Source organism: Scophthalmus maximus, chromosome 20, assembly GCF_022379125.1.
Source record: "Scophthalmus maximus strain ysfricsl-2021 chromosome 20, ASM2237912v1, whole genome shotgun sequence".
NCBI lineage: Eukaryota > Metazoa > Chordata > Actinopteri > Pleuronectiformes > Scophthalmidae > Scophthalmus > Scophthalmus maximus.
The window spans coordinates 3,814,718-3,840,232 of NC_061534.1; the positions used below are offsets into that span (position 1 = coordinate 3,814,718).

Genomic DNA, 25,515 nt, shown 5'->3' on the forward strand with positions numbered 1-25,515 from the left:
TTGACTGTTTTGATTGGACAATGGGCAAAATGATTGATCATGTTTGGGTGGAACTGTGTTAAATTATTGTTCGGAGATCCTGAGACATATTTTTTTGCCTATAATTTCCTTCTGAATGATCTATTAGAAAAAACGATTTCCGGAAAAGGACCGTTTGCAGGATGAGTTGAACACAAGACTTGTGGGACGACGGCGTTTTGTGTTTTTCAAAAAGTGCATAAAGACGCGTGGCAGTTGGAAAGGCTTCGCGGTGTATCCATGTTGTTTACGGTCCACGTGGGCAGTCGCACATTAATCCCGAGCTTCTGTCATCCCCCCCCCCGCCCCCCGACCTCCCGACTCAGCCACTTTACACTAAGAAGCGAGGTCGACAAGGGCCGATCCCGACACTCGGCCTCTCAGCGAGGGCAACAGAAGTCATGTCTTCTTTCTCAAGTCTCACTTGATCCTGTCGTTCGGTGCTTTGACAAGTCATCTTTCTCCTGCCTCATCTATGAGATCATTCGGCCATGACTAAGGGTCTTTAGGGTAAAGACGGGTGTGGGATCCTTCTTATTTTTCCCCTTCCACTCCCCCTCGAGGGTACTGCGTGGGTGGGTTGGGGGGGGGGGGGGAGTAAGACAAAACATCCAAACATCAACACAGTGCAGAAGAGCCTCTGTGCCGAGTTAGCAGACTAACGGGGAGAGGCCACTGACAGATAACTGGCACATTGAGGAAGCAGCTCCTCGTTACCACACACATGCTCGCAGAAGTGTTTTGTTTGGACTCAAAATCGCGCGATAGGCCGAGGCTCCGCCGCCCGGCCGCCTATCTCCCCTCGGCTGAGAGGAACTCTCGCCACGGGAGCGTCGGAGCAGGGCGGCGAGGAGGAGGAGGAGGAGAAAGGAGGACAGGACTCCCGCAGTCGTACGTTGCCTCTTGAGATAAAGTCATGAATGTTTCACAAACACACACACGGATATCCCACCCACATAGACATGATTAATATGCCAATTAGACCAGGCCTCCAGGCCTCCCTTTTTTGGGGGGGGGCCAAAGATAGGATGCAAAGACACATGCAAACAAACCGTTAGAGCTACTGTACGGCAGCAGCACGCAGGAAAGCACACATTGCGCACAATACACAGTGAAATGATCAAGTGATTTTTCATTCCAATACCCCACTTCCATCCGCCCACGCGTAAAAAACACAAGATTCATACTTGAATAATAACAAGACTAGGATTCTCGTTTGCTCATGAGAAGCTGCGGAGGACACGACGCCACAGTGCTACGTGGATTGAAAGGTAAAGTATTTGGCAACTATTGCCGTGATAAATTTCGTTTTTCTGTGGACTGTTATCTAATATTTATAATGTGAGAAAGTAGAAAGAAAGAAAATACATTTTCAAGCTCAGAGAGCCAAAGGTGACAGCTTCGAACTGCGTGTTTCATCTGACCGAAAGTGACACAGAGAAACAACAACAGGATTGACCAATAACAGAAATCAAGACGTGATCGATAAATTAACCGTAAAACATAATTATAGACGAGTTAATGCTCGGTGGGTCTTTTAGTTTGGATTTTTCAGATGGAAAGAAATTTTGTAAGCGGCAAGACGACACTCAGATTCTGGTGAGTTACAATGGGCCGGTGACGTTTTACAGATTAATCAAAGTATTAAATTACAGATACTCAATAGACAAATAATGAAAACAATCACAGTCGTGGCTACAGAGAGCGACATGCAGCAGTCACAGACACTCGGATTGAGCCAGTGTTGAGCGCCGCCTGGTTGGGTTCTGACGCTGACTGATAGCCGGCTGCGGATCCTGAGGGGCATCGGGAGTTTAATCACCCATAACCGCAATTACAGACGTACAACGTCAGACTCATAAAGCGCTGAAACGAGATGAGCGCCTCCCTCCTCTCCTCCCCCTTGGCACAAATCCTACTAACACTCGAGGAGGAGGAGGAGGAGCAGCGACTGGGGAGCTGAAGGCATAACCTCAGAGAGACGGAAAGGGAGAGAGAGGCCCTTACCTCCTGCGCTGAATTAGAGGGAAAATTGCGGTCGCATTAATTACTGCTCTTAATACACTTATGAGCCATAAAACAAGTTGTTATGCACTCGCTGTGTAGTCGCGCTTCCCTTGTCGTCAGAGCGAGGAGGAGCGCGTCCCTGTTATTTACCAAAGATACTATGAGAACATGAGAATTCAAAGCACTTAACTACTCGCATCCGTGGTTACGCGGAAAAAAAGCATTAACATATCAAACACGCTAAAGCCGCGCACGCACGCACGCACGCACGCACACACACACACACACACACACAACCTTGGAGTGCGCGCGAGCGTACACTATTAATGATCACATAAAAAGCTCATGGTACACCGTAAGACAGGCCTTAGGATGGATTAAGATGCGAGCCTTTATCAGTGGGTTCCCACAATCCCCAGTAGAATATCTCAGCTTTCTCTCTCCCTCCATTTTTTTTTTTTTACGTTTTTCTTTTTTATTTCCCTCGTACCCCAGGGAGGTTGCTGGGAGAGGAAGAAAAAAAAAAGAAGAAGAGGAAGATGGAGGATACTCGAACAAGTGTGCTAATGGACGGGGCCACGGGCGACGGGGTCAGCTCGCTTTTCGCCGGCCCCGGCCGCTTTGAAAAGCGCAGAGGGGCAGACGTGATTCAAAGTCGTTCTCGTGGCGATAACAAGACAAACACAAAAGTGCATTATGAATGGGAAGATTAGCTCCGGTAAGGTGAATGGGGGGGATAGGCCGCCCGGGGGGGTCACCGGGGTCAAATGGCTGTCATCTCGCCTGCCCGTGAGGTTGAGTAGAGCCCTCGAATGCATCACATGACGGAGCGGCTTAACTCTCTCTCCCCCCCACCCCCCACGATTCTTGCGGTGCAGTGAAAGCAACATCTCACAGAAGCGTCTGCAGTTACTGCCGCATGAGTGGGGAGAAAACAAGATACTGTGTTTAAAAACTGACAAGGATTTCCCATGCCGAGTCCAAAATCTAGTTCAAATCTTTGCATCTTTAATATGTCATAATCACAATCACGTTTTAACGCCAGCGGGCAAATCGGGACGCAGGAGCACGCCGTGTCCAGTCGGCCAACGACGGAAGGGGCCAATTTACACATTCGCTCTGTGACGCTGAAGTGCCGATTAGAGCGAGGCTTCAGAGGGAGACGACCTCTGAACTCCAGAGTTGACCTTGGGGGAGCGACGGGTCACGAGATCACCACAGCAGTTAATGGATGAAACGGCGGCTGCACAATGTCGCCTCTGTCTTCCCCCCCGTGCCCACACGTCCCTTTCAGCAAATGAGGCCCCCCCCCTCAACTTACTATATGTACATGGACGTCGGAGGAAAACATAAATTTGTCCTCTCATCACCTCCACTCGCACAGACCAGAGTGTTTTGGTTTTTTTCAGCAGAACTTCGCCACGTGAAGCTGCACGGCGACGCGAGATGATTAGGATGAAGAGGGTTCACACACGACCCTGTGCATCTGTGTGAAAGGTCAACGTTCCCTCCTGGGGCGCGCGGGCGAGCACGCACTGAGTAAACATGAGAGAAAAAAATCACGCAGACCTCATTTATTGCCTTAGTTGGTCAAGACAGTGCGATCCCCCGGAACACGATCCAGGACGCTGGATGCTTGATTAACCATGATCTCGTCACGTCCCTCTTGGATACACTCACATCAAGACGGTTGACGGAAGCACAATTTATCCTCTGAGATTTGCATCCGGCTTAGGGCGACATCTTTTTTTTTCTTTTTTTTCATCGGAAATATAACGAGAGACAGACAGAAAAAAAGAAAAAGAGGCGTGAAGTGGTCCGGACGATTATCCTGTGATGCATCATTAGCGGCCGTCCGGCCTCTTTATGTGACAACTGAGAGATCCCAGCGCAATTCACGCCTGTCGCGTTACTTGTCACATTACGCAAAACTTCACAGGAAATAAAAGAGACGCCGTTAGACTACGGACACGCGGATGATTTGCTCCGAAGAGGATAAATAAAACCGCATTTAGCGTAAAATGTGTTTTCTTTGTCACGCGTGATTGGAGGGTTTGTAAATACACGCCGAGTGTGAGTGTGATTCTAATTCCCACCCCCTCAAGCTTCCCCGGCAGGCAGCACGTAAACAGGAAGGCAGAGCCCTTTTTTTGTCTTCCTGGTTTGTTGCGCTGAGGGACCTGTGATATAGAACATGGAAGTAAACATGCAGAGGAACTACAAATCTGTCTTGTCCTGTACAAAGGTATATATGTGATTAGATGGAAACAGCAGCAAATGTGAAACTGAACAAATAAATTCCCCTAAACTGAACTTTAAAAAAAAAAAAAAAATCAAGAAGAAAAAAAGATCCTATACTGCAAGTGCAGGTAAATTATAAAAATTAAAAACCAAAAAAAAAATCCTTTATCAGTGAGAACCCCCCCATCCTCCTCTGACAGAGTTGAGAGGAAGGAAGCTGTTTGCATCACTGTAAGCGCAGCGAGATGTACAGTACGAGGCGGCAGATAAAGCATCCTGAAGGATTTATTAGTGTCAGCTTATGCCTCCGGCAGAGGAGGAAATATATACGAGAGAGATCTTGTTTATTGGGGCACTTTCACGTCGGACCTCCTCTTCCTCCCGAAGCCACGGCTCCGCGCATCTTTGAAGAATAGTGCGGCGAAAGACCCTAAAATAAAGGAAAAGCCAATACGCCTCACGTACTAAGTTGCGGCGGCTCTCTTGTCCGCGATGGCGCTCGGTCTCTGGCTCCTCGTATGCGAATTCCCCCCCTCTTGGAATCTTTGAAACTTTGATACGGCGCGGCCTGTGAAAACTCCCCCGGTGTTGTGAATGTCAGCCGGACTTGCGGGTGGATCCGCTCTGGATGTTCTGTACTTTTTCGCGGGCGTAGTGGCAGTGAAAGGTTTGGGGGGATCCGTCTGATCAGTAGACGAGCTCGTTCCCTGACGCTTTTCTCACCGACTGATGTGTCAGTCACGGCATCTGTCCAACTCTACTTCTCATAGATATATTTCCGTGACTGATGGGAGCATGTTTCAGATCTGACAGCCATGTTATTGTTTCTGCATAATGTCCCGTACTGTTCTGATGCAACCCACTTTCTTTCTTTCTTTCTTTCTTTCTTTCCTGAGGGGGACTGGGGAGCATCAACCGAGCAGACGGCGAGCAGCAAATGTAGACAGCCCCGATCTCAGGAGAAGCAGTAGAAGTAAAATTACTGTACATCTACAGGCTCTGTGCTGCTGCTCTGGACGTCTGCCCGTGCACGAACGTTATCGTTAAAAGAATGGACGTGTGAATGTTATATGTCGACAGCAGAATCCTGTCCGATGTGCAGCGAGCGCACGTTTGGAGTTTGAATGTGTGATCGGCTCTCAACAGTGATGACAGACTATGTGGTTTCTGTCCACGGCAAACCAGTATATTGAGTAAGACGAGCGATAGAAACAGAAATATACCACCCAGCATGCCGATTAAGCCGCGCGAGCAGGATGTTGTTTTCACCCGTGTGCTGTTTGTGTTCTCTCGCATTTACAGATTTTCCCCAAACTTGGAGTTGATCGGTCGAAGGTCAAAGTTGAGGTCAACGAAATGGACGTTTCTTTATTGCACAAGACATCTCTGCGAATTCTGCCGCCGTATGGACCGCCGACAAACGCGGCGTCTCATTAGGTAACACTCGCGAGGTTAAAGACCAATCGTTTTCTCAGCCGGTCAAAGTCAAACTCATCATCTCTCTTCCTTCAGGGTGTTATCAGCATCTTGCGATAACTCACCGAGGGCGGATAACAAGGAGCCGTAAAGCTGCGTCGTAAATACCGTTCTCAGAGAGGAGGCTACTTCTCAGGTTAAAGGATCATTACGTAAACCCGCAGTTGCATGCTTGTGTGTCGACGTGAATCATTCGCACAAATTGAAGATTACCGTGGACCCAGGTAGTGAGAGGCAGAATCAACAAACGAGGGAAGGTTCCTTCGGTGGTAAATAGACTTTGTTTGTTTTCCCCCATGAGCTCTTAAAATGCTCTTCTTTAAGCCCCGTGACCTTTGGCAGACAGATGGAGGGCAGGAAAACACGACGGTGTCAACAGACCCTCTCCTGTACGTGTGCTCCACTTCCCCTGTCGCTCACGTCCCTGCGTGCGCACGCACATCATCAACAAATATGACAGCGCGGGGGGGGCGGCGGTTACGTGGCCCCCTATTTCTGCTTCTACTTGTGTATTTGACACTCGACACCGTTTGTAATACTTCGACAAATTGTAATAATGGATCCGGCGGCAAGTTTTTTGGTGTCGGGTGAGATGTTGCACCGACGAATGAAAAATAAACCCCAACCCTTGTTGTGTTGTTGTGTAATCGTCAGGCTCACGCACACGTGCCCCTGCCCTGTGTATCACAATACACGGGGCAGATGGCAGCGAGCGTGTTCAATAAACAGCAAAATACATGCTCATTACCAGCTCAGGTTACAGGCAGCTACTGCTGCCGCCGCTCGGGTTTTTGGTTTTTTTTATATACCTTTGACATAGACGTTCTATAAAATCCCGACCTGATAAACTCTTACAACAAATCACAATCACTGTGTGTGTGTGTTTACGTGTGTTTACGTGTGTGTGTGTGTGTGTGTGTGTGTGTGTGTGTGTGTGTGTGTGTAGGCAGGGGTGAACAATGCGGCGGCTCAGCTCTTCCTAATCACTCTCCTGGGTGGTACATGGGGAATCTAATCAGCTGGCAGAGAGATGAAAAGCACATAGCCTTGTAAATACAGTACAGTACAATATATATATATATATATATATATATATATATATATATATATATAGATAGGTAGATATATATATGCATACATGCACATTTCAGCACAAAGACACACACACAGACGTGTAAACATAACTATACACACAAAAAAAATGCAAAGGCATTAGGCCTGAGGCCGCTTTACTATCTGGCATTAAGCGCTTGTCCTGATAACTTAAGGGCTGCAACTAACGATTATTTTCATTTTCGATTAATCTGTTGATTATTTTCTCGATTAATCGATGAGTTGTTGGGCCCATACAAATGTTGGTCGAGTTTCCCAAAACCCCCAAGATGATGTTTGGTTTTGTCCACACACCAAAGATACTTAGTTTACTGTCACAGACGAGCAAAGACACCAGAAAATATTCACATTTAAGAAGCTAAAAATGAATCAGAGAATTTTTTAATAAGAAAAAAAATTAAAAAACACGTGACAAACAACAACCGGAGATATGTCGATTCTCAGCCGCCGCCGAGTTTCGACTTTGCCCCCCGTCTCCCCCCACCCTCGCTCTCTGGATACTACTCTCCCTTTCACCGTCCAGCCACCGCTGCGTTAGTCAATTAGCTTGATGTCGGTGGCTGTAATGGACTTGTGGACACGATGCCCCTGCAGCGTTTTTTTGGGTTGCGCTCTTTCACGTGGCCCCCATTGACTGTGCCGTCTGTGTGGGGCAGACACTAAAGGTCAACTTTCTGCAACGACCCCCCCCCCCCCCGCCGCCGCCGCCCGCCAACTGCCCCAGATCTCCCCGTGCTCGGAGCACATGGCGGGCCGGCGGGCAAGAGCGCAGTCGCACTAAAGGATGATGATCCAGTTTTTTAAATCGACATTTTCGGTAGTGCGTTTGGACGACTGGCTAGAAATCATCCTTCCACTGTGAGCTTCACTTTTTTAAGACTTTGAACACCTGTTGCCATTCGTTTGGGTCAAACGGCGGCAGAGGCATTCGTGTGTTGCCACGGCGGCAGCTTCTGCTTCCTCGAGGGGCCACCAGTCGCTCAGACCAACACAGAGTCCCCGACAAGATATTTCCATTAGCTGCTGTTGCATTACCAGCACCCCCGCCACCACCACCACCACATCTCTTTCTCCGTGCACCTCCAGAAGTGGCTCTCTGAGGAAAAAGCATGTGGGAATTGCAAACTCAACCCCCCCCCCCCTTACTTCCACCTCTCACATCCCAGCATGTACAGGCCTGCATTAGCGCACTCGGGCGGGCTTGTGTGTGCAGCAGAGCCATGCGACATTGGGAGTTCTCCGGACCTCGCTGACCCTCTGCCCTCTACCCTCCAGTTCCTGGTTTTGCCCTTTTGCGGAAAGACATGGGCGGGGCCAATCGAGAGCTCGGGGGTTGGCAGGTTGCTCTACGTTTTCCGTCCGACCTTCCGCTTCATGAGCTCGGGTCCGGTGACATTCGGATCAGGAGCTCGGCTGCTATAATGCCAAGCGTGTCAAATCACTTGAGCGTCAAAAATGCCGACACTCCTCACCCGTCTCTCTCTCTCTCTCTCTCCCCCTCAACATCCCTCCTCGTCCTCCGGGGACGGACACGCACAGACTCTGATGATCTGTGGCTGCTGTTGCCCTTCAAAACTCCCACCGACGAGGACGAGAGGTAACTGAGCGTGGTCAGAGAGGAGCTCGCAGTCCTTTCAGGACACCTCGGCTCCCTCGCCACCCACTTAACACACGGGCCGGTGAACAAACAAGGAGTGGACCGAGATGACCAACGGAGATGTCAGATGTAACGTTACGATATAATATCCAGAAAGACTTGACGCCCGCGTTCCTTCATTCGGCAGAGCGACACTTACAGAATTTCGGCGGCCAAGAAAAATACCCCCCTCCTGCATTCTTGCGATGTTGTTCTTCAGAGTTACCAAAAGAAGCTCGTTGCATGTCGCAAGCAAAGCATAACAACCAGGAAACGCATGGTTTCGAGAGAAAATAAGACTTTCGATAAATAAATCACAGGAATTGGCCTCTTCCTCCGGTTCGGCCCTTTGTCCAAATATGTGGCCCTGCTGCCGTTAGCCGATCCAGCTGTACGACGCATAAAAACATTTGCCGGGTTCTTCTAAATCATCTCGGGTGGAAACAGGAAAAACATGAGGCCCCGTACATGATGTTGTTTCTCGAAAAATCACAACTCAACTTTGCACCCTTGTTTTTCACTAACGTTCATCTATGACAAAACGACATTCTCTTTTTCCTCCGACGCATGTCGATAACTCATCCCCGACTGATGAACACATTTCCCAGTGTTTGTTTGCACAGCGGAGTGCAGCGTGTCATGAGCCGCCAGCCTCGACCGCTCCAACTGTTTCCTCTGCCAGTGTGACACACACGCATCATGCAATTCTTCCGTTTCCTCCCGTGTTTATCTGCGGTTAGCGGAGCCAAGTGTCGCTCAACACTTCAGTCGGGCCTTTGCTGATATAAGCATCGAGACTCAAGATCAGGCTTCAAGTGACGTGGCAGCGGGGGTTTTTTCCTCGATTCAGCTGGCCCCCGTAACAGAGACGTAACGAATCGGGGAGATATCTGGGTTAAGATGTAAATATTCATTCATATTCATGCCGTTCGTTAATTCGCCCCGTACGTTTCGGTGGAACCCGACGTGCTCCGTCGTGATTAACATACTCTTCTATGTAAGGCAACATGGGGCCCGAAGAATGAGAACTTGCTTATTTATGATTAATTAATGCTAATAAAAAATGCAGAGTTTCTTTTTTATTTCATTTTTTTCTTCTTTTCCAGATGCAGATACTGTAAAACCTCACTCGCAGGGGTCAGGATCAACTCCCTGGGAGAGAGCTCGCAATCGGTGGCAGAATGAAATTCCACCTAATCTCGTGGAAACTGCCTCTGAGAGAATATATTATCTACAAGCTAAATATAATGTATTTCAAATAAATTTGAAAAAATGAATTAGAGAGTCCTCTCCGATTTTAATGGGGGGGAGATGAACAATGGAGACATTTGTATTCCACTCAAAATATTTATTAGCCGCTCAATTATGCCGCACGCCCGGATCATTTAAATTTAAACGCCGTTTCTTTTGTGCTGCCATGATCCAAATTTAAATTCCTAATGACGAGCCTTTGAGAATTTGAGCTCGGTTGAAGAAAAATTCAACTTTCAAGTGTCAGCTCTCAACTCCGCGGCGGTTAATTACAGTTCGGTTTTAAGACACAATGATGATAATGGCTGCGCGATAGCGCGGGGGGGGGGGGGGCGCGACCACTTCTCATCCTGTTGCCCGTGTCCCCTGGCCGCCTGCTCGCCCATCGCTCTCCGCCGGGTTTTGGGCTGACAACAATAAGATAGTATTTCACTCTGATGTCGCAGCCGGGGGATTATAGGCTTAAGGGAGTTTATCAAAGGCGTAGTTGCTCTGATTTCTGGTGACCCGTCGTGGATGGCTGCATGTTATTCTGTGTGGCGCGAGGACCTCCACCTCTGCAGATGCGTCTCCTACAGTAGCTGCTGCTGCTGCCATGTCACTTTGGGGGAAATCCCATTGGCAGACACGCCGGACAGGTATTATGGGTATTTGGGGAATCCCCTTTTTTAAATAGAAGGACTAGCAGAGCAGTTATTGGAGAGCAATATAAAGGGACAAAAAAAAAGATATCTGGGCACAGTAAAAACTCATAACTTCACAAATCAAGATACATAAAAGCAGCTGTGCCTTCAACTAAGTTTCATTCTGAAAGCTGCTCCAATCTACAGTAAGACTCGAATCATAATACTGGTGGGATTGTACGCATCAACGGGTAAAATTGTGCTTTAGAGGAAATTTGAATATATTGCGATATTATTTATAGGCCATATCGCCATTGATTCACTCTCACTGCTCTGATAAAGCTTGTTTCCATCAAATATGTGGCTACCTGCTCTACAGAGTAAAACATACAGCGGCTAAAGAACCACATATTTCTGTCAGTAATATATAATATTTTATATAAGTGACTCCATTTCCATGCCAAAGTCGGCCTGTGTCCTTGGCCGACAACAGCGATTTGCCTGTTAGATGTTGTTTTGTCGTTTCCCACAAATTGCCAAATAAAAATCTTACATCACTGGTTTATTATCGACCTTTTATTAAACACAGTAACGCTAACATTACTTGCGGTTTTGAAATGACTCACTGGCGCTGCAATAAACTAAATCTATGAAGTGACCTTTTAGTTCATACCATGTTTTACATTTGATGTGTTTACATTTTTGAGAACTTTAAATTGTCTCGGAATTTGACAAGAGCCGTATTTTTCTTTTATTAATTATAATCTGCTGTCTGACGTCAAGAGACAACAGATGTGATTTTTCTTTTTTCTGCAACAAAGCTGTTTTCAATTAAACAGAAAATGTTCTACATTAAGCCCCTCTCTGCTGTGAATGTTCCCATGTTTGTGTGCATGGACCAAGCGCAGGGATTGAAATCTCCTCTTGAAAATATAATTCTATCGGATGATACTGTGTTCCTTGCTTCCCATCCGCGCTTCGTTTTTATTAAAAAATGTATGAAGCCTTCTCCGAATGTCAGGAGGGCTCAAGGCGGTGGCGCGGTTCTTGAGAAACACAGCCAGATGTAATCGCACGGTATTTGATAAGTTTTAATATAAATTTCAAAATTCAAAGCCAATTAACGTAACTGTTTGGCAGCTCTTATCCTACTTCTGACAAACTCCAGTTCTCCAGACTAAAGTAAAACCCCCATTAAAAGAAAACACAGACATTAGCTGCTTGAGAAGAGACACAAGTTTGTGTATCAAAAATATCATACAGTGTGTGTGAGTGTGTGTGAGGATGATGAACGGGGGGCCAGGCCCCATAATCTGCAGCCTGGCGTCTTTCGGCCCCCTTCTGGTTTCTGACCTAGGAAGCAGCCTGGGACAGCTCCGACTCCGGCCGGCCAATTAGAGCGCGAGGAGCGCGGAGCACGCTGAGGCTAACGAGCTCCCTCTCCGTGACCCCGCTCACCTCTGCAGGACCCCGCGATGGGAAATACGAGGAGCCGGGAGCCACTTTGACTTGCCTCTCTTTAGCCTCCCGAAGCCCCCACCCGCCCCAACCCGCCCCCCCCCCTCCAGTCTCAGACCCCACTGCATGACCACAAGGTCTACAAACCCATGCTGCTTCTCTCCAGAGCCCCACCACATGACTTTTTTCTTTTTTTTTTTACTGCCATGCTTTTGGAAAAGTGCACACCGCTTAGAAAAAACAATGAGCACACACACGCGGAGCTGAAAAACTCTGTCACTTGCATCACTCTGGCCTGGTTGTAGGTGGTGGCGTGTGTGTGTGTGGGGGGGGGGGGGGGGGGGGGGGGGGGGGGGTGCGCAGCGGAGTCTCTTTCCAAGTCCTCTGAATAGTAAATGGGCTCCAAATTAATTGGCGGGATTTGTGAGGCAATGAGATAATTCTGAGGCACTGTAATGAAGTGGGACTGCCACGAACACTAATGTGGCTTGGCTTTGAGCGTAATTGCTACTTACTTAAAACAGAACACGACCGATGAAGATTGATGGAAAAAAAAAAGCTAACAAATACACCTGGTGTGTAGATCTGAGGCAGGTTAGGGAGAAACAGAAGACGGGGACAGACAGATCATGATGTTGGGTACGTATCCGGCGCATCACTCAGCCACATCCGTAGCTAATGGACATTAAAAAAAAAAAAGAGGGGGAACCAGTAATAATCATCTACATCCAGCGCGCCCCCCCCCCCTCCACCCGACCCCCTTTTTCTCTCCAGGCGGAATTGGTCCTGTCACTTTGGACCCTCTGAAACGTGGACCATATGTGAGCTCAGCACTGGCAATCAGAGCACATTGTCGAAAGGCAGGCGGCTGAGTTCATCAGGAAAAAATTAGCCCGCCACTCGGCAGGCCCCGGCTCCCATTGGCCAGTCACGCGGGCCCACTCCGTTTGAGGGCACCCCAGACATTCCTGCGGATAATCTTTTCCATTCCTCCGCTCAGCTCGGTGAGGACAGACCAAATCACAGCACAAGGCCTGCATTGTGAAGGGGCCGTTTCAAACAGCCCTGCTTTTCAATGCCCGTCCCTCTTCTTTTTTTTTTATGCTTTCCCTCTCCCTCTCACCTCATACACCACAATTCCCCCCCCCAAAAAAGAAAAAGGTTTTCCCATCATAACTCCTTTTTCTAACAATAAAAAAAACACACTTTTTTCTTTTCAATCCCGACGCGAAGGAGAGGTCCCGAACACTGTGTTTCTCACGGTTCCCCCTTTCCAGTAAAAGTTTGTTTTTTTGAAAAAGCCCAAACAATGTGAAACCGCTGAAACCGGAGCCGGGCCACATCAAGTCCGCAGCCCCGGGAGTTCAGCGGATCACCGCTGGATATACGGCAGCCCCCGGGGGCGAGGCTCGCAAGCCTTCCCAGAAGCCTACCGCTCGGTCACCGCCTCGCGCCCTCCCACGGCAGCTTGTCATTGCGGCCGCCGCCGCCGCCGCCGGGCGGCTGGGGACGCGGAGAGATCTGGAGGACAATCACACAATCCGGGGACGCTGGTGGATTTATAGTAACACGTTCCATAATTAGAGCCATGATTATTACAGGGTCTATAAACTTTTTTAAACTCCGGGCCGTCCACCCTGCTCCACAGTTTACTCCACTTTCTGCTGCTCGGGCCGCCCGGGGCGCGCCACTGAATTTGTTCTACCGTTGTGGGGGACAACAACAAGATAGTAAAAATCCAACTTTTCAACACTTTCACTCCTCCTCCCCGTCTGAGGTAGACACAATAATCCCATGTGAGTCATATCTCCGTGTGCTACAGGTCTTAAAACAGTCACAACACGGAGAAGAAGAAAAAAACGTCCTGTTTTTCCTCCTTTGACTTCAGAAAGACTTTTTTTTTTTGATCCAGATGTTCCTAACTGTTCAGGGGAACATGCTCACCTTTACTCCAGGCTGAAGGAGAAAAAAGAAACAGGAAAATGTTGCAATCAATCAAGATAGGTCTTAAGAAATACAACGATGTGCGGAAAGGGGGGAGGGGGGGCTTGGGGGGGGGGGGCGTCAGTGGAAAAACTGTGCACTTCACTGATCGTGCCGAAACTTGTCCGTGAAAAAGTATTTGGCCCGAGAAACGAAGAGTGGTGGGTTTCTCAGTTTGTCTTAAGATATGTAGATGAACACATTCTATTTGCTTTTGAAAGGATTACATTTTTTTTCTTTTTCCCACGAGTGTCAGACAAATATACAGTACATGTTGTTTCTCCGGTTATGTCAGAGGGGAATTATGCCACAGGTGCAGGCTCGGCCTCAGCGTCCTGCTTTGAACTTTGCAGTAACAAGAAGATGGTCGACAGAAAAGAATGACCTCTTCCAAGGTCATGAGAGATGACTGTGAACCACGACAAGCCAGGAAAAGTGTGCGCAGTAATGGACTTGATCTGTGTTGGCAAAAATGGATCGTATCGCTGTCGCATAATAATGGAATCGTTTAAAAAATATGGAAAGACCTCAAGGCAGTTTTGACATAAACCCGGCATCGCCCAGAACAATTTCGCATATTTGGGCGCTGGAACCTCTCGGGTTCAATTTTCGATTTTCCAAGCGGCGTTAGCGAAGGGTCGCAGATCCCAAAAGGTAACGTGATGCGATTAGATACGCCCGCAATCGACCGGAACAACGAAACGTGGGATTTGTCATGTCAACGAAAAAAGTGCAGCTGTTTGTTTCTTTGGAGAGATTGTGTGCTCCTCCATCAGTCATCGTATTTAATATGCCCTGTTTTTAGATAATTGGTTGCAATTGGCCAAACCTTTCTCAGGACAAATTAATATATGTGCAAACGGGAAGGGGAGGGAGTTAGCAGGTCCTGAACAGTTAAATACATCTTTACACTTTGGAACATTTTGAAACCTTTACGCAAAGTGTTTGTTTTTTTTGTCCTCGTTTGGAACGCGTGTTACAAAATGTCATGACCGCTGGGAGAACCGAACGATTTGACCGAACATTTAACAACATTTACGCTTATTCATTTTTAAATCCACAACAACAACTTCACCGGAGCAAATTCCACTTAATGCAGCTAAGAGCACTTTATGAAAGAGTCCTACTGATTTGTTGTGCTGCTCGAGATGGAACAAAGAAATAAAAAAAATAGACTTGGCGGGAAGTTTATATCTAAATGCCAGAATAAGCGTGCGTACTTCCCTGTGTACTCCTTTTTTTTCTTGTTCTGAGAGGTATTAGTTCAAGGATGAAAATTTAAAAAGGATCTACAGTATCTTTAAACTGGAACAGCTGCTCTGGTGGAGCCGTTTGTGTGTTTATTTGACTTTGTCCTGCCGTACGAGTCGTGCTCTCCTCACGTAACCGGCTGCTCGCGGCGGCACTGACCCCTCGCAGGAGGAGCCAGCCTTTGGGCGCGGAGTGATAAATGTATCGGCATTGAAACACAATGTTCTTCGCGGGTGGGTCTCCTACTCATTAGCCGCATACCAACACAGTTCGGTTAGGAATACGTGCACTGAAGTCGGAACCTGCTTGCCCGTGGTGGCGGGGTGGGAGGGGCTGGGGCCGGGGCTGACGAGGTGCTGAGGTATTTGGAGGAAGGGGCGGACCTCGCAGTGCCTCTTGTTAACTTGTCGATCACTGCGGCTTCACATGCAAAGACGCCGTTAATCATAAGGCACTGACGGAGCGCTGCCTCCGAAGGGGCCCCTGAGCCACACCTCTGACCGGAGGCGACCGGGCGTGCGTAAGAAACAAGCAACACTTTATACTGTATGAAGAAAAGAAAAAAAAACTGTTTAACGTAAATATCATAAAAACTCATTTCTCTATGTTTAGAAAGGCAAAAAATGATGTAAGACATGATCTCAATTATTCCTGATGAAACCAAAATTATACATCTACATACAGGTCTCTGACAAAATATTGTTGATGTCACTCGGAAGCAGATTAAATCAGATGAGATGAGAAGATGCCTTTTTTTTTCTTCTTTATAATCAACAAGTGGCGATCCATTTAGCCACCATTTTGTTACGAATATACAATAATATCAAAAGGGGAAGAGTATTGAGAAACGGTTCCAGTTGAGGAACTGATTTCAAATTTTTTCATCTGCATTTTTTTTGACAGAGGCACATTGTAATGATGTCAGACGTGGAAACTTGCAACACGAAAGAGTCAGAGACGGAGAGAAACTCCGTCTTAAGAGAAGCAGCAGCAATATGATGAAACATCTATCTACACATTAAATTCCAGGAATGACACATATGTGACATTCTGCTTCCCAACCACGCAGCATGGCCGCTACCAAGGGTGATATATACTGTATATACTTGTTTCCCTCTTTTCAAACCAGCAAAGTTTTGGGCCCCACGGAGCGTCTCTGCTTCTGTAGCCACCTATAGCTACCGTCTCCTGACAGCCCCGCATGTGAGGCGTTTAGGGGACATAAAGCAGTATTGTACATGTGAAGCCTTCAGGGCACATCTGTAAATCATAGCCACGAGAGTAAACCCAAAACAACCTGGTTTACACACTGTCCTCCCCTCAAAAGTACACGAGTCACTGCACGCTCATCTGTCACCCACTCCCCCTGACATGAAACACTGTGAATGAAAAGGGCATTTAAAAAGGCTCGTGGAGCTTTTGCACACCTGAGTCACGTGCATGCCTTTTTTTTCTTTTTTTCATACTCTTTCTCTCTCTCATACACTGAGATAATAAAACAGTTGTTGATGCCGTGCCTGTGTTTTTACCACACAGCAATCAGATCAGCAAATCGCGGAGGGATTCGATTAAGAATTGGACTAGAGAGCAACAGAATGTACGGTGAGTGTTACCTGTGGATATGCGACGCTGATGGAGCGGACACACGCCACTGAAGCAGGAACAAGCGTCGCCCGAGCGACCCCGCTGCATGGGAGGAGCCAACGAGCACTGGGGCTTCAGGAACCCTGCGATGGAAAAAAGGAGAGGGGAGAGAATTTAGACAGGATCAAATCGGATAGAGAAGAAATACATGGGGCAGTGACCAGGTCTCCACTGGACACACAACATCGGTTTGCGCCGGCTGAAATAGGCGAATGCCACAAATGAAGAGGTGCCTTCAGAAGCTCTTTGTTTTCGTGTTCAAAGGGGGAAGGATGGAAGAAGTTGGACAAAGAAATATATTCCCTGCAGCGTTATGCCGCCATCAGACCCTGGCCAACCTCTCACATTTAAAGCTCTGTGGGCCATCTGGACCTCTCTCCCTAACCTTCTCACCGGTGGCAACCAACCACACAACCTCCCCGGGAGGCGAATACCAAAGGGAGAAGGGCTGCAGAGACTGGACAGGACCTGCAGGAACACTGGGGTTGAGATTGGCCTGGAGGAAGACAAGCCCAAAAAAAAGAGTCGCCGGGCACAGGACAGAGGTTAGCAGCTCAGTGTGTGCCAAGTGCCTCGAGGGGCAGGACGAGGCCGTCTTACTGTCTGTCTCTGGGGTCAGGGGGGTCATTTTCAATAGGGAAGTCATTATCAGGCACAATGAGGCAACTGAGTAGGCTCTGTAACATCACCCCCCCCCCCCCCCCCCCCCCCCCCCCCAACAGCCCCTGACATCATTCAGCAGAGAAGAAGAGCCACAAATAAACCAAAGATTGACAAAAACAAAAAAGCTATAATTTCGGGAAAACTATTTCTTGAATTGCAGCAGGCTGTAAAAGGAGGCAGGTACACACCAGGAAGTTGAAAACCAAATGAAACTTTTATCAAAAAAGATAACGTGCCACACTCAGTAACTACTCAGTAACCACCGCTAACCCCTAACAGGACCTTAAGCGGCAGCGTGGCATTTGATTCCCGAGATTTTGACGCCGCAGCCTCGAGCCAGAAGTGGAAAAAGACTTCTGTGTGCACTTCTTCAGCCCGTTCTCCGGCGGCGGCGGAGGAGGATTCATCCCCCATCGACCGGGCAAGCTCATGCGGATCTCATTGGCATTGGCGGATCTCTTTGAGCTAATCCAAACTTTATTCATTCCTCATGAGGACCTTTAGATTTCCCTGCAAATATCAAGAAGCGGCGAGCGGAGGAGCCCCCCCCCCGTCCCCCCGTCACTGTGTTTCTGAGCCTCAATGAGACGCCTTTATTTCCACCATGAAAAACATGTCACTCCAGATGAGCTCAGAGAATGACATTTAAAACAGGCAAAGGGATACTGAATTAGTTCCCCATGATAAGCTGTCTGGGCCGCAGATACTTTCAGCTTATGGGGCTGTGCGTGTGTGTGAGTGTGTGTGTGTGCCGCGTGCATGTGCAGCGTTATGGATGCCTGAGAAGAGAGGGGTGGTGGTGGTGGTTGGGGGGGGGCGGGGGGGGGGGGGTTCATGCCAGATGCATTCTCCAAAGCTTTGATTAGAGTTACGGATGAAGCAGGGAACTGACAGGGCAAAAGCAAGTCAGGACAAGAGCAAACACACACACAGAGAGACACTGAGATCATCCCGAACATCGTGAGTTAAATGAAAATAGATGAGGAGGGTCTCATGAAAACTTTTATATCTCCTCCTTTGCTTCATCTCATTGTTTTTGAGCACAATGATGACAAAGAAAATGTTGACTCAAAACATCAGCGGCGCCTCTGAAACACACTTTTACGGTAATAATTAAGAGTAAATGAACTGGAGGGGCATGAAAAAAAAAAAGTGACGACAATTTATGTTGGTGATTCTACATAATAACAGCTTGAAAGTTGACTGGACTCAAGTCAAGACTGTTATGGGGATGTGATTAAATTCTGCTTAAGCTGTAAATTCACTGTCCGTCAAAGTACAACCAAACATGTTCATCACTTCATCACCCCATTACAAGATCTCAAGTTTTGTGTTTAATGGTGTCATGGGCACAAATAGAAAATATAATCCAGAGCCAAAGTGGGGCACAAACTAAATTAAATAGTCCAAATTTAAAAACAGAAATTTGTACATGATTTACCTTTTTTGTCTCCAAAAAAGTTAGTCAAATTACCTATAGCCCCACTTTTCCAAGTTTTGAGACAAAGTGAGTCAACCAAACAAACATTTAAATTCATCATGAATTCCATCTTTCTTATCATCTATGCAGTAGAATATTCCTGGTTTGTTTATTAATCTCAAAACACAAATCATTTACAGTGCGAAAACTGGCTTTTCTACCAAGCTACTCTTCCTACTTGAGCATCTCACTGCTGAAGGACTTTTTCAGTAGTCGTTGATGAGGTAGCATGCAGTTTTGGGAGGAATTGTGATAACAAAACAAATAAAATCATGCTCCATCTGCCTTATTCAGCCACATTTTCCCCCCGTCGTTGCCTGAATGTAGGAACACGGCACATTCCTGCTTGTACAAAGGGGGTCAAAGGGCAAACAATGACACATGTTACAGAGCTCTGTGCAATGTCACTAAACATTAAGACGCTAACATATGAGCCCGAGCTCCCAGTCAAAGTTGGACTTTTCCAAAATCAGGAGTAAACTAAACAGACAGCAGCCCCCCCCCCCAAGAAAAAAACGCCCAATGCCGCAAGACATCCAATGGGATAATGTTCCCACGAGACGCAGCAGCAATGCTAAAATAAAGGGGTTCAAACATACGTGGAATTTCACCTGAAGCTCGGAGACGACTAGAAAACCGGACAGAATTAGTTTGAGTCTGAACCTGATCTCAGAATAAGAAACTTTATCCCTTGCTATGTTCAATGTAAACACACATCTACATATACATACACAACACCTCGGGTTTAAAAACATTTCCAAGAAATAAAATGAAAAAAGAAGAGATCATCAAATGGTTTACTCGACAGCTGTAAAAAAAAAAAAAAATTAGCGCGTACGTGTCCTCTTGCTGTTTGGCATCATAAATCATCGTCAGTGAAGTGAAGGCCTTTACTTTTGCAGGGGCCTTGAAGTGAATGATGAAAGGGCAGAGCAGTAGCGCGGAGCGTGTGCGCGCAGGTTCGGGATCTGCTGTCACGAGCGATGAGGTTGCTACATGTCTCACCATTAAATCGTCTCTGTCATGAGGCATCATTATGTCTTGGGTCTGGTATGCTGATGGCAGGACCTTGATTATAAGAAATGTTTGATCTCGGGGCTTGGCTTCTGAAAGGAGCGAGGAGCTCATGGCTTTAATAATTGTACGATCCAATCTTCGGGAGGGGGTGGGGGGGACAAGCTCTCAAACCCTTCCTCCGGCTAACAGCCAATCAGCATTACCCTTCAGCGGGTAATCACGGGGGGATCAGAGAAATGTAAACACACTGGAGGTTTCCTCATTAACGGTCGGCCGCTAATGAAATCGCGTCCAGCGTTTACAGCCATGTGCTAATGAAGGCGAGGCCTTTGAGATGTTCAGCTAATGAAAAGAGGTTTTTCTTATTGATACAGGGGGCTAATAAAAGACGAGTCGTGATGACAAGGTCCTAATGAAACAAAGGTGTGTAAAAAATTTTGCCAATACGACAAAACTCGTCGATAAGAGTACTCTCCTTTATCACGGGTCCGTCGGCCCGAAAGGCGTTTCCAGACTTTTAACAAGAGCCCACAAACCCGCGGTCTTTTGAATGAGATACATTCAAAGCGTTTACGAGAGTCGAAGGGGAATCGCAGCCGAGCTCTCTTAAAGCGGCAACGATTGTCCGTGTCCCCGCGTTGCCGGGGTGATCAAGCCCAAGGTCAAAGTTCATTGAGCCCTTAATGCATCTCCCAGGTGCAATAAAAAAAAAAGCCTTTCCCACATGGGACTCCAGGGGATGAGGTCCTGGTAGAAGGATGGACCGGCAAGAGGAGCCATCAATCACAGTGGTTACCGCCATGAATGCCATTCACCTTCAGCGGTCCGCTATAGGACAAAGAATTTGACTGTGAATGACCAGTGGATCCTGAAATGACAGTTGACGAGCAACTATAAGACAACAGTACATTTCATTGTCTGATATGAAAATTTTAAAATTCTTGCACCTCCGTCAAATTCCGTGCCGCCTCCACCTCTCAACTCTTCATGGGAAACACGATTTTCCTAACTGCAATGGCGGCATTACACCAATGTGTTGGCGCTCAAATCAACTGGGAAAAGGTGGTGCCAAAACTGCCAAAGAGGAAAGAAACATGGAGGAATGTGTCCCTCATATTTTGTGGCTGTTCAAACAGGTAAATATCATTTTTATGTCCAGTTTCTTTATAAAGGTTTTCGTGAACGTATGATACGTGGGTTTGCAGAATCAGCGATTTCAACAAGCCTGTTGAACAGATGTTGTAAAATTGTCAGGTGTGATTGAAGTGCACAACCTCATGAAGTGGACAAGGTTAATTCGAGAGACCAAAACGGTGAATTAATTAATTGAAAAACTCTGCGAAAGATCAGTTAATATCAAAAATACAACTCCAAACAGTTCTATGTCAATGCCTTTTGCAACACGTTCTGTTTTATGCCGATTTCCAACAAATGAAAAGCACAGAGTACGACACTTAAACTTCATCACTGTCTTTGTGTTTGCGACACGACAACTGCCTCAACTCTGCGAGAAGCTAAAAAGACACTTCAAGGGTCCATCAGCTGATTATCAAACAAGCATCTTGTAGCCCTGCCCCGGAGCATATCTGCTCCATCAGCAAACTGTCTGCCCTCCAATTCCATGATATCCATGAAAAAAAAGAAAGAAGAAGAAGCCACATTTCCAACATGCCTCTGAGCTCTTATTCACGTCAAACCAGAACAGATCTATCACTACAAAGCAAAACCTCCAGAAGATCACTGGAGGCAATATGTAGATCCTGATCATAACGTCACAGCCATTTTACATACGTGGAGATCTCTTTCTTGTTGTTGCTACATGTTTCTCTGTGCATTAGGGTCGATTACACGCCATCTTGAACTTTTCAGATCCACTACCGGTTGGGCTTGAAATTCCACTGAGACACTGAGGGGTCCACGAGGAGCTAAAAGCAGACAAAGGACAAAATCGACAAGGTTCTGTTGAGTCCTGGGACAAATGGTTGACCCCAACAAATGAGTTTGGAATTACAGGCCTCTATAGGTTGCATATTTTATTTGGTATAGCACAGCTGGATGGCCCAAGTTGTAAGGCACAGGTAGCTTCTGCGTTTAGAAAAAGAAGAATTTCACTGTGGGTATGCCTTAATGTGATATGCCTTGGATGAATTAGGGGGAACATCACCTGAGGGCGTCATTAAGCCCTAAAGGAAGGCTAGACGAAATCAGGCAGAAACAGATACCCATGAAGACCTTGGTAGGAAGACATAATTCTCGGGTTCAGCCACAACAAACCAAAGAGTTGTGGCAAGAGCTTCCTTAACAAAAAAAAGAAGAGTAGGTCTCATTTAACTGGAAAACAAGAGTGTGACTGAAATCTGCGACTTGCCTTTTTAGTTTGTTTATCAAGCTTTGACTCACAAAACCAACCACAGTTGAGGTCTGCCCTGGCAATAAAAAAAAGCTAACTGGACAGCTTTATTGAATGACTTACTAAGAGACTGTGTTTTTGCGAGACCTAAAACCGAGGGAGCTTTTGAAATGAACAAGAGAACCTTTCTGTAACTGGCGTTTCAAGAAAAAAACAAAACACATGCCTTCCTACTTTGTCTGAAATTGAGTCTGCACTTTCACACAGTCTCAGGAAAATGAAAGTGGCAGTTGCCCTGGTGTGGCACTTTGAAGCTGCGAGGCATCTGCAGGAAAAGGCAAAAATGACCTGTGTAAAGCCGTAACTTTAGGACTGTTATTATTATTATTGAGCGGCACATGTCCGTCACTGTGATCAGAGCTCTGTTTGAGAAACACTGATAGAATATTATTTTACTTAATCAAGAGATAAAATGTTAATATACTTTAAATTACTTAATCTGAAGGTTTTTCTGCATGTACATATTTTAAACTGTATATGAAAAGTGCAGCTGCTCCGCTGCCCCTGTTGACACCAGGTTTATGAGTACTTTCACAGCGCCAGACACAATTCTGACACTTTGTAAAATGAACACACGTCTGGAGACAAATAAGTTGAAAGTGTGGTTGTGGCTTGTGGTCGAGCGCTGCCGCTGACAAAAGCTCTGCCTCCAAAAGGCCTCCTTACACTTCTGTGGCACATTTCTGGTGTGAATGAGCAGCGACCCCCACCACCTGCGTATACGTCTCTGGATTGGTTGCCGTAGAAGTCCTTAAATCTTGGTGTCATTTATTCCCTTTAGACCTTAATGCCGAAAACCAAACATAACTGCCTCCAGCTCTACAGTACACCTGCAATGCAAAAATGACTGGAAAGTTGAGCTATGACAAAAGTATTCTTGGAGTATTTTAATGCTGATGGACGGATGGATGTAATTTGGCGGCGGTTCCCGTTTCTCCCAGTCTCTCAGGTTCACCTTTTCCCACAGAGATGCATTGCCTTCTCGTAGGATTGTGCATAAAAACCGTTACAGCGCTTGGGTTAAGCTCAGATGAAACCAAAGCAGCGGCTCCCTGATAATTTATGGCGGTCGTTTGTCTCACTTGCTCTGACATGGTGAAGCCAGAGGCAGGCCCATTGGTGGCCAGCCGCAGACAGACAAGGGGAGAAAGATGAGGAACTAAAAGAGTGTGGTAGATAAGGTTAGAGGGGAAGAAAAGAAAAGGGCCAGTTCAAAGACCGCTTGTGCACGTCAGGACCTTTCTCCGGGGCAAACAGGGGGAACAAGGGCCTCACTGCAGCCCGGCAGCCAGAGCAGCTCCTTGGGGCGAACGGCTCTAATCAAATTTGTGTGACTGGACTCAGGGAAAAGAAAAAAAAAACAGCTGAAAGAGTAAAAGAGGCTCCTTTCACCAGGGGAACAGACACAAGGAAGCATTTAAAAAAAAATCCACTATCCCTCTCGCCGATCTTTGCAGTAGCAGTTCACACGACGAACGTATCTGCCCACACACACCAGCAGCCCCCTGTGGCACGGCGCACACTGGCCTTCCTCCTCGGCCGCGAAACATCAACACCAGAAAGGGGGAAGAGATAAAACTGCCTCTTAACGGATCACTGGTGGGAAAATTCATCCTTATGCTACGAAGGATTCACCCTGGTCTGCACTGCATCAAAAAAAAAAACTTTCCTTGATCGCCCAGCTGATCAAAGAAAACAACCTCCAGCTACAAACTGTGTGGAGATGAACATTCTGTAAAGGCAGGGGAATCTGACGCATCAACGCAAGTGCAGAGGTGCTGCAGAGGTGGGACATCGTAAGCGACCTCTACCCGACTCGCCGCCCGCCCCTGGTGGTAGCCCCCGGAGCACGCTCCCTGTTAGCCTGCTAAATTGACTCCACACGCCCACGCCCGTGTCTGTCTCGCCAGGAGTCTCCAAATGAGGGGGGGGGGGGGGGGGTCCTGAGTTTTAATGTCAGCGGTGAAATAATTACTCTTTAATGAAACTCGCAAAAAGCCTTTACAATAGACTTCCATGGGGTATTAGCTCAAAAGACTCCATATGAGTGATTCGTCAAGAATAACTCTTGTGTAATCGTTTTTCTCTCTATCTCTCATTCAGGATGGAAAGATACTTGTATCCCCTTGAAGCTTGGAAAACTCTCCTGCTGTACATGTGAATGATATTGGATTCGTGTGATTGGGATCTGGTGCCGCATACAGCTCAGTATTTTGGATTAAAATAAAATCAAAATAACTGGCATTTCTTGTTAAATTTTGTTGTGAAACAAAAAAGTTAATTTTTGGCATTTATTTATGGAAGGAGAGACGGGAAAAGGTTCGACTGGTAGGGAATCCTACCAGGAATCTGCTGCTCAAAGCATATACAGTATATGTGCGCCTGTGTGGCAGTCGCCACTACCCCAGCTACATTACTAATTCATATTCGCATAAAGATAAGCCCTTGTAAGAGCCGCTGAACCACCGTTTTTTTTACTGCTTGTTTTGGAAACAGATATAAAACGTGTAAAATCAGAGCGGGGGGGGGGGTATATACAGCAGCTCGCTACGTGAGAACTGTAGAGTGAGACAGCTGAGGCCGAGGCTTGTTATGGGTCACAGTATTATCACAGAGGCCTGAACGATCTCTTATGCTCTTCAGGAATGGATACATACCGCGCATTCCAAGAGGCGACCAAATCGCCCCACTTGAGGCCGTGCCAAGCGGACTGCAGCTGCTGCGCGACAGCGACGTCCCTCTACTGTAGCTGGGCATCGATTTGTCCGAACCTATCTGTCCTTCTCTCAAAACCCAAATACTGAAGTCACATGTAGCCCTTTCTATTCTCCGAATGGGAAAGCAGTAGTTACTCATTCTGAATCTGCGAGATGCACCTTACCCATCAAAATACTCTGCAGGATTTCTATCGCCTCAGATTGAAAAAAGAGGAGACGGGTTTCTTAGAATCGCCAGAAATACAATCGCGCATTAAAAGAAAAAGAATTCTGATGTCAAAAGTCAGACGCTGACATTTTCAAAAGAAGTGTCCGCTTTTACGAGACGAGCACTTAGGGACGACACAGTTAGAGACGAGTTAGAAGTCTATATAATAACTCTGATTACTGTACTACCATGATCAGACTGTGGTCCAAACGTTGCAGTAAAATGTGACATTTGCTTTCTGTAGGGGGGTCCACCAATACGGCTTTTTGATACTGATCATTACTAATCTAAGAGACCGACAACCGATATTTGAAACTGA

General features: G+C 46.9%; 1 protein-coding gene across 11 annotated transcripts in view; it reads right to left on the minus strand.

The window, feature by feature from the left end:
* Positions 1–25,515, minus strand: part of rxraa (retinoid X receptor, alpha a) — a 111,175-nt gene that overhangs the window by 49,935 nt on the left and 35,725 nt on the right. For all 11 annotated transcript variants that reach the window (XM_035608976.2, XM_035608971.2, XM_035608974.2 and 8 more), the window contains one exon: positions 16,671–16,784. In XM_035608976.2, coding sequence (XP_035464869.1) covers positions 16,671–16,749 — 79 coding nt within the window. In that variant the 5' untranslated portion in view covers positions 16,750–16,784. The remainder of the gene's footprint in view (positions 1–16,670; positions 16,785–25,515) is intronic.